The sequence below is a fragment of the Sinocyclocheilus rhinocerous genome, unplaced genomic scaffold, assembly GCF_001515625.1.
Source record: "Sinocyclocheilus rhinocerous isolate Xijiao unplaced genomic scaffold, SAMN03320098_v1.1 scaffold360, whole genome shotgun sequence".
NCBI classification, from domain to species: Eukaryota; Metazoa; Chordata; class Actinopteri; order Cypriniformes; family Cyprinidae; genus Sinocyclocheilus; species Sinocyclocheilus rhinocerous.
In genome coordinates this window covers 453,845-469,088 of record NW_015653490.1, presented here as the reverse complement: position 1 = coordinate 469,088, position 15,244 = coordinate 453,845, and the positions used below count along the sequence as shown (strand labels likewise).

The 15,244-nt window shown below is 38.4% G+C and overlaps 3 protein-coding genes and 1 pseudogene across 3 annotated transcripts; all 4 read left to right on the top strand.

The window, feature by feature from the left end:
- Positions 1-481: 481 nt before the first annotated feature.
- Positions 482-3,557, top strand: LOC107716420 (mycophenolic acid acyl-glucuronide esterase, mitochondrial-like). Its single transcript, XM_016522870.1, has 5 exons — positions 482-601; positions 1,009-1,192; positions 1,716-1,827; positions 2,810-2,947; positions 3,073-3,557. Exons 1-5 carry the CDS (start codon positions 508-510, stop codon positions 3,412-3,414), a joined length of 870 nt encoding a protein of 289 aa, XP_016378356.1. The 5' UTR covers positions 482-507; the 3' UTR covers positions 3,415-3,557.
- Positions 3,558-5,461: 1,904 nt separating this feature from the next.
- LOC107716422 (mycophenolic acid acyl-glucuronide esterase, mitochondrial-like) lies at positions 5,462-6,105 on the top strand. Its single transcript, XM_016522872.1, has 2 exons — positions 5,462-5,495; positions 5,621-6,105. The coding sequence occupies exon 2, from the start codon at positions 5,684-5,686 to the stop codon at positions 5,960-5,962; it is 279 nt and encodes a 92-aa protein (XP_016378358.1). The 5' UTR covers positions 5,462-5,495; positions 5,621-5,683; the 3' UTR covers positions 5,963-6,105.
- Positions 6,106-6,334: 229 nt separating this feature from the next.
- LOC107716421 (transgelin-3-like) lies at positions 6,335-8,737 on the top strand. The gene is made up of 5 exons (XM_016522871.1): positions 6,335-6,614; positions 7,162-7,379; positions 7,471-7,645; positions 7,889-7,991; positions 8,123-8,737. Exons 2-5 carry the CDS (start codon positions 7,200-7,202, stop codon positions 8,262-8,264), a joined length of 600 nt encoding a protein of 199 aa, XP_016378357.1. The 5' UTR covers positions 6,335-6,614; positions 7,162-7,199; the 3' UTR covers positions 8,265-8,737.
- Positions 8,738-9,114: 377 nt separating this feature from the next.
- On the top strand, positions 9,115-12,487 carry LOC107716380 (complement C1q and tumor necrosis factor-related protein 9A-like; annotated as a pseudogene).
- Positions 12,488-15,244: the final 2,757 nt, after the last annotated feature.

The following is a 15,244-nucleotide window of genomic DNA, read 5'->3' as shown; positions in this document are numbered from 1 at the left end:
CCCCCCCCCCCCCCCATTTAATTGTGATTTCCAGGCCTGAAAAAGCCATAACAATTAAATAAAATATTAAGAAGGCACGGACATTTCTATAGCAACTATACATTTCCCTGTTTGCACCTAGCTCTTAGATATTTCATTGGCTAGAAATTGTTTTTGAGTGTTAAAATGCTTATCCAGTAAAACAAGCAACTGGAAAAGTCTTGTAAATTTGGTCAGAAATTGGATAGAGATGCTCTGACCTTATTCTTTCAGTCAGGGATGCAATTCTTTGAACAGATTTTGTAGTTGCTCAAACTATCATAATCTTTAAAATAATCTTTAAAATGTTTCTGAGTAGTACAGCTCAGGACGTTGATGCAAAAAAAAAGTGAAGGGGGGGATTTGAATGTGTAATTTGCTGTATATTTGGCAACACTGCAAAATCGCGCGATGGGTGATTTCAATGCCGTTGTTAACATGGCAACCCATATGCTCTCGCGTTATTTCCGCGGTGGGGGGTGAGACAGCATGGCAGCGGTGGTGTTGAGGCACTGTTGGAGAGGACTTTTACAGAGCTCGGGCAATGGAGCTGTCGGCACTATCAGGTGGAAGATTTTCGAAGGTCAGTACAAGTAAACTTATAACAAGCTGCATTTAGATAACAAAAATAGAAGCTCCGCTTGTTAAAAACTAGGCAAATGAAGGGGGTGTGGCATGAAAACGCCTGAGGGGAGTGGGATTCTCTGCATAACACTGCACGTTATCTCCAAAAACTAGAAAGCGTGATAGAAGAGCTCTTTTATACCTTTAAAACTAATGGATGCTGAAAATTCATCTTTGCCATCACAGGAATGAATTACACTTTTAAATATATGTTAAAGTAGAAAACTTTTCTTTTAAAATTTAATATTTCTGTTTAATGTTTTTAATGTATTTTTTTTTTTAAATACTGAGCACAGTCTTTTGAACACTAGTACAAGAATTGCAGATCTATAAACTCTAAAGCCCTGTAGACGTGTTTATTTGCAGGAGTTAGACAGAAATCTACAGTACAGTACATATCACGGCCAGATCATCCAAAGCTGGCCTATCGGAGAGTGAAAGGAAAGAGTCCTGGTGTCGTGTTCCTGCCTGGATATGGATCCAACATGAGCGGACAGAAGGCAGAGGCCCTGGAAGAGTTCTGCAGGTCACTAGGTCATGCCTGTCTGAGGTTTGTGACTGTTAATCATTCACTTATATGTGCAGTGGGGGCTCAAATATCTGAGACTCAATGTAAATAATGTAAAAAGTAACTGGAATTTTGAAGAAAAAATAAATTAAACAAATAAATGTTATGGTGTCAAAGGATTTAAGATTCTGTATTATCTAGGCCACTAATCAATTATGCAAATTTGTGACACAGATCATGTGACTGTACAGATGGTCAGATTTTCTTTCTTTGAAGCTAAATAGTCTCTTTGGATCATGAACATAATCATCAGGTTTTACGTAAATTTGTTGAGTTGAAATGGTTAAAAAACAAAATAGAAGCATTTTCCTTGCTCAGATTTTTGGACTCACTTTATATATTGATGACAGTAATTTGAATCATGCATAGTTTTATTTTTTAAGAACTTAAACTGCTTGGCCCAGATTTTTTTTTTCAGCAATCAAATAATGACCCACCAGTGTGTGTTGAAGTGCTCTAGGTAAAAGTTCACACAAAGCTCAGATCATTTTATGTGGATTTAAAGGTTCGATTACTCTGGTCATGGAGCTTCTGAGGGTGTTTTTTCAGAAGGCTACATTGGAACATGGAAAAAAGACGTCCTGTTCATGTTAGATGAACTCGCTGAAGGTCCCCAGGTAAGACTAGAAAGACTAGACCAGCTGGAGAAGTGCCAGCGTTTGTGTTTTTAGAAGACTTTTTAAAAAATAAAAAGGACTTCTATAAACTGAAATACAGGTGTTATTTCTCATTTTTGAATAAATGTGTTCAATGTTTTCCCTTAAAGTCACCATGAAATCAAAATGGAAAATTCTTATTTTTTAATGGAATACTGTAGTGTTTATTATAAATAATTTATCCGTGCACTTCATTATTTTTTTTTTAATTCATGTGCCCTCATAATCTTTAATCAAAAACGTTCACCTCCCCTCCCCCTCAAAATGACTAATCTTCTCTTCCGGTCACGAGCTATGGCGCAAGGGCGGAGCTGGTGACGTGAGGGGTAAACGCTGGGATAAACGACGGGGAAAAGCTGAAGCTGATGCTTCAATTTATAGCACTGACACCAGTCATGAGGGAGTACGTTACCCCTAAACATTGAAAAGATATTAGGATATTATGACAACATTACTCTTAGGACATCGCAAACTAATTTTTTTTCATGAATATGACTTAACCTGATGGAGGACGCACTCGGTCATTCAGGCAGTCTCTCTCTCTCTCTCGCTCGCTCGCGCCGTTTAGGCATGTTTTGTGCCGTTGATCGTCGTCGTCATCCTTAATAAATAAAACATTTATTCATGCTTGGGTGGTGGCTGTGAATCCAGTGGAGAGATCCCCCACCACTAACTGCAAACTGGCATTCAGATCTGCCTCCATTTTGTTTGCAACGCCCCAACTTCCAACGAAAATATCTTCTTTTATGTTCTGCAAAACAAAGAAATTCATGCAGGTTTGGAACAACCTCAGTAAATGATCACAGAATTTTCATTTCTGGGTGAACTATCCTTTTAATTCTTAATTCATTTTAAAGAGTGACCACTAGAAGTCACTAATAATTTTAAATATGGCATTGAACACTGGTTTTGACTGTAAGTACTGTAGTATGTTGTCTCCTAGATTCTTGTTGGCTCCAGTATGGGTGGCTGGCTGATGCTTTTGGCTGCTATCGCTCGCCCGGAGAAGACAAAAGCCTTGGTGGGCATTTCCACAGCAGCAGATCATTTTGTTACAGCCTTTAAGACACTTCCTATAGAGGTGAGATGCAACTGAAGTAGTTTGACATGCTTTAGTGTTCAGAATCATCCTGCTGATTAATGTGTCTCAAATGTCGGGGTATTGATATTCAAAAATCAGTCAGAGAGTTCACATATGTTATTCAGGTGAGAAAAGAGTGTGAGGACAAGGGTGTATGGACAATCCCCACGAAAAGTAACGAGGAGGGCATGTACACTGTGAGTATGGACTTCCTGCGTGAGGCGGAGAACCACTGCATCCTACAGAGCCCCATCCCTATCACCTGCCCCGTACGTCTCATTCACGGCCTGAAAGACGAGGACGTGCCCTGGCACATCTCCATGCAAGTGGCCGAGCGTGTGCTGAGCCCCGACGTGGACGTCATTCTGCGGCGCCACGGCCAGCACCGCATGGCTGAGAAAGATGACATCAAGCTCATTGTCTACACCATCGATGACCTCATAGACAAGCTTACCACCATGGTGTGAAACACTGTTTGGGATGGGGTTACCAAGCAACCAGCCTTAAGACCCTCCCACTTTCTTCCCGCTTCCTGTTTTGTTGTGTGAGACAAGAATGATGGAAAAGGTGAACTGTGGGAGGACAAAGTCTTTTCATGTTTTTTACATGTTTACCACAATGCTGTGCCATTATAACTTTTGGGTAAAGCTGCTGTTTGTCTAGCAAAAGGTTTGTCTAGATCTTCTGTAGGGCTGCACGATAAATCGCATGCGATATTTAACGCGCATCTTGTCAGTAAAGCCATTCTGTAATCAGCGGTAAATCTCCATCACGTGCGGGCTTTCACATGGAGCAGCATTAACTACACAGAGCTGTTGTTCACTGACAAGCTGCGCAAAACCACGATCATATTTTGTGCAGCTTGTCAGTGAACAACGGCTCTGTGTAGTTAATGCTGCTCCATGTGAAAGCACGCACGTGATGGAGATTTACCGCTGATTACAGAATGGCTTTACTGACAAGATGCGCGTTAAATATCGCATGCGATTTATCGTGTAGCCCTAAGCTTCTGTGCCTTTTTTACCGTATTTCACACTGTTTTATGGAAATAAAGCCTATGTATCAATATGCAGTATTTTGATGTAATTAATGTCACTGTATTCCTTAAATTCCTTAAAGGAATATTCCAATATATTCAATTTAAGCTCAGTTGACAGCAATGATTTTAAATTATATATCCGCACTCTTAATTCATTTTAAATGAATTAAAAGTGCTCACCAAATTGACTCCCAGAACAGACGTTTGAGGGGAAGCATTGGAAAGAAAATCGAAAAAGTTGTATTTAAATCTTCTTTAAATCTTGAATTTGAGCTTTAAAACTGTAAAGCTGATTACATAATTTTATTGCCATTTTTGAGTTTTAGGGTTTATGGCATTGTGTTGTCACTCATGACAAAAGTTGTAAAATTGGATATAACTTTACTAACTTAATTTTTTCCCCCTTACTTGCCATACTAAACTCATTGCTTGTCTTGTGGCCATAATATTGAAACAGATTCCAAATTGAGCTCATTCATTTGCTTTTTTAAAATACACTTTTGTTGTAATCAACATTAGACCACAAACACTGTACAGTAGACCGAGTTTGTGCTGAACTCTTAAATGTTTATAGTATAAGGAATTAGTGCTGTGTGTACTATTACATTAGCCCACCTGAACATCCCACTAAGCATGTTATATCAAAGCTGACCTTTCGGTTCTCTCTTGCCCTCTGCATTCTCTGTTTGTTTGGAGGATGTATTGCCACTGCTCCAGAAACAGCTCAGTTGTTTATTAACGTGCATGATTAGTGTTCGAATATATTCAATGGGCCAGGGGCTTTTTTTTTTTTTTACCCCATTCCAGTCCGATGAGCTTGTTTTTTTTAACAACCAGACTGACCTTTCTATATCTGTTGATTATCTGGGGGCACCAAATTGAAATGGCACCATGCAGTTTCCACTTACTGAATCAAAATAAAGCATGACTAGATGAGAATAACAATGTGAATACATCATTCAGGTGTCATTTAAATGACAGTAATTGCTCAATTGAAGAGCTTGCTGGTATTATATAAGCTGCCTTATATTTTGGTGTTCAGCCTACACTTCTAAACTACTATAAAGTACAATGTAATTTAATGCAATCTTAGGGGTATGTTATTAGCAACTACATAAGATTTAAATTCCTCAATTTACTCGCTTAGGTCTACTTAAGAAAAAGTGTTTATTTAGTAGTAAAAGTAGCTTTAAGCCATGCTTAAAGATTTATTTCAGTAATTATTTTAGCAGTAGATTACTTGTTTTTACTGTTTATCACGTGCCACTCTCTTTTTTCTCTGCAGATTTTGCATGCATTAGTAATGCATCTCACTCTAATTGGAAATGGGCTTGGTTATTTATTACTGAGAGGACAAGAGCAAAAGGATCTGTTTTTTTCCCCTTCTTTTTTCATTCTTCCTTTTTAAATCTGCTATTATTAAAACGCATTTAAGGTTACAGTGAGGTGTGTGTGTGTGTATGTGTGTAAGATCATTTTGTTACAGCCTTTAAGACACTTCCTATAGAGGTGAGATGCAACTGAAGTAGTTTGACATGCTTTAGTGTTCAGAATCATCCTGCTGATTAATGTGTCTCAAATGTCGGGGTATTGATATTCAAAAATCAGTCAGAGAGTTCACATATGTTATTCAGGTGAGAAAAGAGTGTGAGGACAAGGGTGTATGGACAATCCCCACGAAAAGTAACGAGGAGGGCATGTACACTGTGAGTATGGACTTCCTGCGTGAGGCGGAGAACCACTGCATCCTACAGAGCCCCATCCCTATCACCTGCCCCGTACGTCTCATTCACGGCCTGAAAGACGAGGACGTGCCCTGGCACATCTCCATGCAAGTGGCCGAGCGTGTGCTGAGCCCCGACGTGGACGTCATTCTGCGGCGCCACGGCCAGCACCGCATGGCTGAGAAAGATGACATCAAGCTCATTGTCTACACCATCGATGACCTCATAGACAAGCTTACCACCATGGTGTGAAACACTGTTTGGGATGGGGTTACCAAGCAACCAGCCTTAAGACCCTCCCACTTTCTTCCCGCTTCCTGTTTTGTTGTGTGAGACAAGAATGATGGAAAAGGTGAACTGTGGGAGGACAAAGTCTTTTCATGTTTTTTACATGTTTACCACAATGCTGTGCCATTATAACTTTTGGGTAAAGCTGCTGTTTGTCTAGCAAAAGGTTTGTCTAGATCTTCTGTAGGGCTGCACGATAATGTGTGTATATATATATATATATATATATTATAAAATCTTATTTTTAAGATAACGAGTTGTACCCAAGAAAAGTTAAATATTGTTTACTGAAATGTATTCTGATTCTGTTCTATAGTGTACTTTATTTTGTGTCATTCTGTCGTTCTATTCCTGACGTTTACGCCGAAAATGCTCAGCTCATGAATGTTAATTAAGTCACGCCGAGGCTACTTGGTTACTTTCGACCAGTGGCCGTCTACGCAAGCTAATTAATATTCATAAGCCAAGCCTCACCGATTACGTGCACCGGACAGTGCGCTCGGAGCCACGCCCCGTCCCCCGCCGCATGGATGTTTCAGTCCAGCATCTCTGAGCGCTGACCACAGGAAGGATTTGGCCTCGCTGCACAGGAGGACGACACGCACATCTGCTAGCAGTAAGTGAATCTTTATCCTTGACTAAATTATTTGTATGATGATATCGCAAGTAGAATTAAATAATTATCGGTAACTGTTTGAATGTAATAGTTTAAAACTAATTTGGGCTAAATATGCACATGCAGTTTCTTTTTGCGTTTGCAAACGCTATAAGGAATTGTAAAATGATTGCAATGGTCTCCTAGATTATTATTATTATATGTTCGTTATTGGTTTAGAATTTTAGATACTTAGTTTTTTCTTTAAAGTCACGCATGGGAACAGAAGTATGGACCACACCCCGGTCAATATTACCCCTTGTCAGTCCATGTGTTCATATACACAAATTTATATATGATAGTCTGTATCATAATACAGGAATATTAAATTCATGTTTACAATAAGTTAATGTGTGAATTAATATTTACAAAAAGTTATACACACTTAATTACTGTAACAAAAAAAAACAACAGAAAGAACAACATCTAAGGGGAAAATCATAAAGCCTTATATTTTCTTCCTTTTGATTCAGATTCAGCTAGTGTGTAAATTTGTTGTTGTTTTTAGATATACTGGGTAAAGACCTAGAATTATTAAACCTGACCATGGCGAACCGAGGACCCAGTTATGGACTGAGCCGTGAGGTGCAGGAGAAGATCGAGCAGAAGTATGACCCAGAGCTGGAGTCTCGACTGATGGACTGGATTGTCGCTCAGTGTGGAGGAAATATAGAGAAACCACAGCCGGGGAAGCAAAACTTTCAGAACTGGCTAATGGATGGCACTGTGAGTAAATATCAATTTGACAATATCACATCAACATGATTCCATTAATCATTTATTTATCTTTGTCTCCCCCATTCATCCATGTCTGCAGATCCTCTGTAGACTCATTAACAGTTTGTATCCACGTGGTAAGGAGCCTATTAAGAAGATCCCAGAGACTCCGATGGCCTTTAAGCAGATGGAAAAGATCTCCCAGTTCCTGCAGGCAGCTGAAGCTTACGGAGTAATAACCACAGACATTTTTCAGACAGTGGACTTGTGGGAAGGTACAGTAAAATTTGCTTTTATAAGTTCTATAGCAGCACTTTATGGACTTCTGAATTAGCATGGTGCTTGTAAAAGCAAACCACTGTAGAAAATTAATATAGGAGTTTGAATTGTTTCGAAAGATTGCTTTAAATCAGCCAGGCCTTGCATACTACAATACATCATCCTAGAAAGCATTGCAAGTTGCGTTCTTGGTGTGTAGCCAAAGTCACTTCAGTGCTTGTTGGTTCCCTTGGTTAAAGGAAAAGACATGGCAGCTGTCCAGAGAACTCTAATGGCCCTGGGTAGCGTCGCTCTCACAAAAGACGATGGACATTACCGAGGTAACCGGGACTGGTTTCACAGGTGAGCAGGACAATTCCTATGAAGATTACCGCCAGACTAATTCATAGTGGGGCATTAAGTCCTGTCTGGTTGGACTTGTGAATGGACTTTGTTTTGTTTCAGCGTGAACTCTTTTTGATCTCGTGTGACAGGAAATCTCAAGGCAACCGGCGAGAGTTTTCTGAGGAGCAGTTGCGGCAGGGTCAGAATCTGATTGGCTTACAGATGGGTAGTAACCATGGGGCATCTCAGGCTGGCATGACTGGTTATGGCATGCATCGGCAGATTATGTAAAACTATAGTGCCCAGCAACTTGCCTAAAAGACCCAGAAGACCTTAAACCCCCTCACCCCAGCCCTCACCAAGCAGTGGTCTGTGATGGTGCATCTATTTGATGAAGAAGAGCAGTCTTAGTAACGTCAAAAACTGAAGTATAGAGGTTTTAGAGCATGCTAGATGTATCTATTTTAAGTTTGGTTTGCTCAGCTTGTGATATAAATCAATGTATTTATTTGTAAATGTATGCAAAGTGATAGTAATTCTTATAGTTTTATCTAAGCAAGTCAAAACAGCTGCCTTATTCTCTATGAGCGAACAGTGTGTTGATATGCCAAATAACAGACAGCAACTATAACAGTCTACTACTTTACATAGTGTTTGAATGTACAGTAAAGGACAGTTTGCCCTTCCAGATACTGTATTGCACCTGTTGTTATTGTGATCAGTTCCTTTGCTGTTTTAATAGCAAAAATGAAAAAGTAAAGAATGTCAATGCACATACTAACCAGAAGTACTGTATGCAGATTAATACTATTTTCATTTGTGTTGTCCATCGTTGTTGTGTGTGAATATTCCATGTCAGTTTCATAATAAGCTTGGTTTTGGTGACCATGTTTGATGTAAATGTTTAATAAATTGGTACCTTAACATGATTGGTTATTGTGTTCTTTTTTCTATTAAAATAAAATGCAATATTGCATGGTTAAACCTAAAGAATATTGTACAATATTTTAAATATACTTGAGTTTTCAGTAGACATTTTTAGCTGCAGGGTTCTTTAATTGCTTATATAGTCCTTTACAGATTAAAAATGTTCTTGATGTTACATTATGTGTTAGATCTAGTTTCTTAAAAACATTAGAACATGGTTAAGGTGTGATCACATTAGCATTAAGGTATATTGTCAATAGTGCAGCGATTCATGAAGCACCGTTCACACAGAAGTTACTTTCAGACCAGGCAGCTTTCTGATAGTCAAGGTGGCGAATTTGCGTGACCAACTTGAATATGAGCAAAATCTATGTGGGAACTTTATCAATTTTGAAATGACATTTCGCCCAGTGACAGTAAACATAACTGCGCCTAATCAGATACAAAAACCAAAATTACAATATATTGAGGTCTTATGGAGTGAAATGATGAGTCTGTGTAAGAAACTGAACAACATTTACAACATTAATACCATTATTACAACATAATTAAGAATTATTTTCATTTTTGGGTGAGCTATTCCTTTAAGACACGGGATCAAGTCTATATATATTGATCTATTTGTTTAAAATGGCATGAAATTATTATTTAATTTAGCAATATATAATCACAATATTTGAATTTCATATATCTATTCCAAAGACGTTTCTCTTGGTGTGGCACATTGAAGCTCTGTTATAGTTTCTCCTAAATGGCCATAGAAACCTTTTAGCTCTAATTGAAACTTTTATTTTTAAGAGGGGAAGGAAGGCAGACATGACATATTTCAAAAGCTTAAAGCCAAATGGATTCATAAGGTCAAGCGTTGGGATGCGTTGGACTGCATTTGCAGTGTCACTGAAGTGGAAATTTAATCAAGATAGAGTAACACCCATAAGGAGCTACATGGGACCATATGCATTGAGCAATGAATTGCATGATGCTCTTTAGACTGACTTTATTTCTAAAGCAACCAAATCAATTACGGTAAATTCAAGCACAAGATCACATAACATCCCAAAGCCTTCAAGGAAGTGACAGACTGACTTTCATAAGGGTTTGTTCAGTTTAATATTAGCTTTACTCCACAATGTAATGAATATAAATGGGTTTTGTTAGCAAAACTCTATGATAATATGGATTGGGCAATAGCATGTTTCAGGTTGATTATTATCTAAACTAAAATACAAAAAGGAATTTCAATAGAGGACATATTTGGGTAAAATAAGTAATCTAAACAATGACTTTCTGACCAATGAAATAGCAGGTTTGCAATATGTCAAGTCTGAAAAATCTTCAAATGTTTGTGCACATTAATTTCCTCAAACACAGAGACAGTTCTTGGACTCCAGCTGCTGAAGTGCTTGAAGGACCATACTCTTTCCCACACAGATTTGTATGCTTTTTCTAATTGTATTGGTCAATGCTGCAGAGCAGAGTGTTTCTGAAAAAAATACCGGCTGTGTGTACGGTCACCCCGGGATCCCTGGAGACCCGGGACACAATGGAATGCCAAGACGTGATGGCAGAGATGGGGCCAAAGGTGATAAAGGAGACAGAGGTAAGAATGAAAGCAAACCGCTTGACTCCAGTTAATCAGTCACCTTTGAGCTAAGTTATGAGGTCACATAGGTACACAAATTAAACAACATTGTAAAAAATTATTTGGAAAGATGTTTGCAGTACCATTTGACATTTAGCTTTTAAAGTTCAAGATTAATAGTATTTTGACCTCCTTGCATGCAATGTAAGTGTTTCATACAATACATATAAAAATACAACTGTTTATGTTTTCTAAAGGTGATATAGGAACACAGCACAGCTGGTAAAGATGGACCTAAAGGAGAACCTGGTAAATATTAATTTCGTTGTGTCTTTTTCTAAATCCTTCCATAGGAAGAAGCTAAAAAATTATTAATTAAACAATTAATTTATTATATGTATAAATATACATATATTTTCAATTTGAAAATGTATATATTATATTTTGGTGTGTGTGTGTGTGTGTGCGTGCGTGCGTGTGTGTAAGTAATATATATATGGTAGTGGTAGGTCGTGGGTTCAATTCCCAGGGAACACACATACTGGTAAAAAATGTATAGCCTGAATGCACTGTAAGTAGCTTTGGATAAAAGCGTCTGCTAAATGCATAAATTATTAAATATTATTCAATTAATTAATTATTATTATTAATTATTAATTAAATTATATATAAAAAGAAAACAGATGTGATTATTCCTTTAAAAATAAACATTTATTGAAGCTGAAAACACCGCGAGCGTCATTCGCGCTTTAGTATGTGTGTAGTAAACAAAACAGTGCGCCGCTCCATCCGCCATTCATTCATTGCAGAAATCATGGCGCCTTATGCGTGATATCAAATGCTTCCAGATTTATAGTATTACTATAGCATTTCACCCGAGCATTGCGAATCACGCGTATGGCCATGATAAGCGCTGAATGAATGACAGGCTTTCTGTTGTAACACCACACAAGGTAAATAAGGGTGACATCTAGTGGAGAAGACTAATGATAAGATTCAGGTTAATCAGATCTTGTTTTAAATGTGTGCTGAAATAAATACCGGAAAAGATCGATTCGCGGCTTTTGAGAATCGATATCGAATCGACGTCATTTAAAAAAACGATTAATCGAAAAATCTTCTTCTTTTTTTTTTGCCCAGCCCTAATATATATTCAGTCTGGTAGTTTTTAAATGGATACTATTCAGTAAATATTTGAATTTCATTTGGCTATCATCAGGTTGGTGCTTTTTCAGGTGTTCCTGGCATAGCCAGTGCGAAGGGGAAGCATGGAGACAATGGAGAAAGGGGCCCACCTGGCAAAATGGGGCCCCAAGGCTTCCCAGGGACACTGGGTTTAAAAGGTCAGAAGGGAGAACTTGGTTTGCCAGGACCACAGGGCATCAAAGGGGATGTGGGTCCTATAGGCCCTGAAGGACCACAAGGAGACATTGGCTATAAGGGAGACAAGGGCATACAGGGTCCTTTGGGGCCCCCAGGGCGACCAGGCCCTAAAGGTGAAATCGGCCACCCAGGTATCAAAGGCAGCATTGGTGTTCGTGGTGAGAAAGGGTCAAAAGGGGACATCAGGGAGCAAGGCCCAAAGGGGGACATGCCTGAGATACCAAAAAGTGCCTTCTCAGCTAGACTGAGCGAAAGCACCAAATTACCTGCCGCTAACGCTCCAATTCGCTTTGATAAAATCCTCTATAACCGCCAGGGACACTATGATCCTGAGACCGGCCGCTTCACTTGTGCCATCAGCGGAGTGTATTTTTTCAACTACCATATCACTGTGTACTCTCGCAATGTAAAAGTGGCCCTGATGAAGAATGGTCAGCAAGTGATCTACACTATGGACAGCTACCAAAGTGGTGAGGACCAGGCTGCAGATGGAGCAGTCCTAGAACTGGAATCTGGAGACAAAGTGTGGTTGCAAGTGGCTGATAAACTGCTATTTAATTGGTTATACGCAGATGAAGATGACGACACTGTTTTTTCTGGCTTTCTCCTCTTTGCAACCTAAAGATGCTGCTGTGAATGGGAATTTAGTGGTGCAAAACCATGCTTTGTAAGAAAATATTTAAATTTCACTAAATGGTGTCATCAGAACGTTCTGTAAAATATAAATCATTGTTTATGTTTCTTATTTTCATTTGCGAACAAAAATTATGTGTCTGTGTGTATTTTTGCTAAAGCAAACATCACTATAACTAGGCTGACATTCCTGTAGCTTAAAGTCGGCATGAAACCGAAGCTGAGATTGCTTTCCTCTCATATAGAGTGGGATAATGCATTTTTTTGTAGGCCAAAACCCAAAAACTAGTTAGCATTTTAACACTTCCGGTTCCATTATCCTGTCAATGGGTTTTTGGTTAAATGCCTGAAATAAGGTCTGTGCTTGGTTAACGCAAGCTCAAGATACTTTCATATTTTATTCTACAACATAAAATGCATCAGTAATACCCCCTTGTGATTTTATATAAAGCTTTTACTTGTCTTGAAAAAGGTGGTTGCTATCAAGTTGCTAAATATAACTGCAGAGGTTGTGGACATTAAACGTCTTCAACAGGTCAACTCATACTTACTACTACTCTGCTTTCACAGCTTCGTTGTGTTAATAACCATGTTCTTGCAAACTGTTCTAGCTCAAACTTTCAGGGAAAATGAAAGACTGAAAGAGTTGTCAGGAGCTTAATGATGGTGACATATAAGTAATTTGTGGTGTAGTTCATTTATGGCCAATGTTTAGCTTTTTACTTCTGGTGATTGTATTTCGACTCATAATTTGTGTTCTTTTCTGAAAAGTATCATGATGAACAACACATGCAAGAATCATAAACTTTTGTTGGTCACAGAGCAATAATTCAAAAGCCAATGGAAAAAATCCTATTGGGTTTATTGTTGAGGGAACTGGGCAGGGCTGGACTGGGACAAAAAATCAGCCCTGGCATACTTTGGTCCAAACGGCCCATCACTACAATCAGAATCAGTCCAGTAGGACAGCACCCGTCGTTCAAAATACACACACACACACACACACATTTGACCCCATAACATGGGGAATGTGTGTGTTTATGTGTGTATACCTACTGTGTATATACAAGTTTAAGTGGACCAGTGTACTCACTCGCTCTTGACTTGCTGTTAATAGTCAGTCAAATTTATGACTGTTTGAGGAAACTAACCAGTAGGCTATCTACAAAAACTAGAGATGTACCGATCGTGATTTTTCATGGACGATTCTGATTGTCAGCAAATGCGCTGATTCTGACACCGATTGCTTTTTTTTTTTTTCTTTAAGCAAGAGACAAGAAAGAATGAAAAAGTACATGAACAAGCTGTTTATTTGCTCTATTACCACTGTATTTTATTCACAGTCCAAATAAAGATGCTACATACATGTAGCATGAGCATGATATTTTTTATTTAAATTAGATTGTTCAATTACAAAATTTAAAGCAAACAGTTGTCTGACTTTAGCCAAAGACCATAGAATACTTAAAGCTATGTGATTGTAACACTCCAAAGAGAAAGGAAAACTTGAAATCGCATCATATGACCCCTTTAAAGCTATGCTAAAAATGGTCCAATCTCGTAAAACTTTGCATGCTTGTTTAGAATCACCTGTTGCATGTGCTCACCTAATTTTGTGACGTTTTGGGTTTTCGTTTAGGATTTATATGTTTTGGGGTATATTTGGACACGTCCCTTTTCTAAACGACCCTGTTATAGCTACCCAAAGGGTAAAGGTAAATATTTTTTTATAATTATTGACCTAGAGAGTCCAGAGAATTGTACTGTAGGTTTTTTTTTTTTTGCGAGATTTAGCGAAAAACCTAGGACTAGTTCGCAAAAGTAGATTTTTTACATATTCTCAATTATTTAACAAATTATTTGATTGACAGCAGTTGTTCTAGGGGCAAGTCCTGCAGAGTTTAGCTACAACGTTTCTCAACACACCTGCCTGGAAGTTTCAAATATACCAAGTAAGACCTTGATTAGCTGGTTCAGGTGTTGTTGATCAGGGTTGGAGCAAAACTTTGCAGGACACCGGCTCTCCAGGACCGAGTTTGGTGACCCCTGTTGTAGACGGACTACTACCATCCCTCCAAGTTTCAAGTCTACAACTGCCCGATCAGTTTTAGGTGGAGATTGCTGATCCTTGGTCATTCTAACTATTACAACAGGGATTCACCGTGCTTGAATCCCTAAAAAGAGAGCGAGAGTGAGAGAGAGAGAGGTTGCGAGGATGAGATTAAGTTAATATTTTGAAATAAAAAAATTTGGATTAAAGAGGGCATGAATTAAAAAATTATAATGATACAGATAAGCCATTTATAATAAACACTGCAATATTCCATAAAAAAATAAGAATTGTCCATTTACAATTCATGGAGATTTTAATTTCCAAGGGGATACATTTGGATAAGCATCTGCCAAATGTTTAAATGTAATTTACAGGCTCATATTTGGAAAATTTGAATACACCCTTTGGCTAAAATTTGTGCTCATCCCACACTGTGTTAAAGAAATTAAGCTTGCCTAATATAATCTTGGATGTACAATGGAAGCCATAATGGGGCCAAGAAGCAAGAACTAGTAAACACTGAGCTAAAAACACTCAATTTAGCAACTGCAAAGCAACACACTGGCATCCACCCTAGCGAGTTTTGCACAGACAAGTAGCAGCACTAACATTTTCTTTAGAATTTATTCACATTTATTGGGCAGGGCAGAACAGAAAAGCATAATACAGTCGTTTTGAGGGCTGAAACACGTC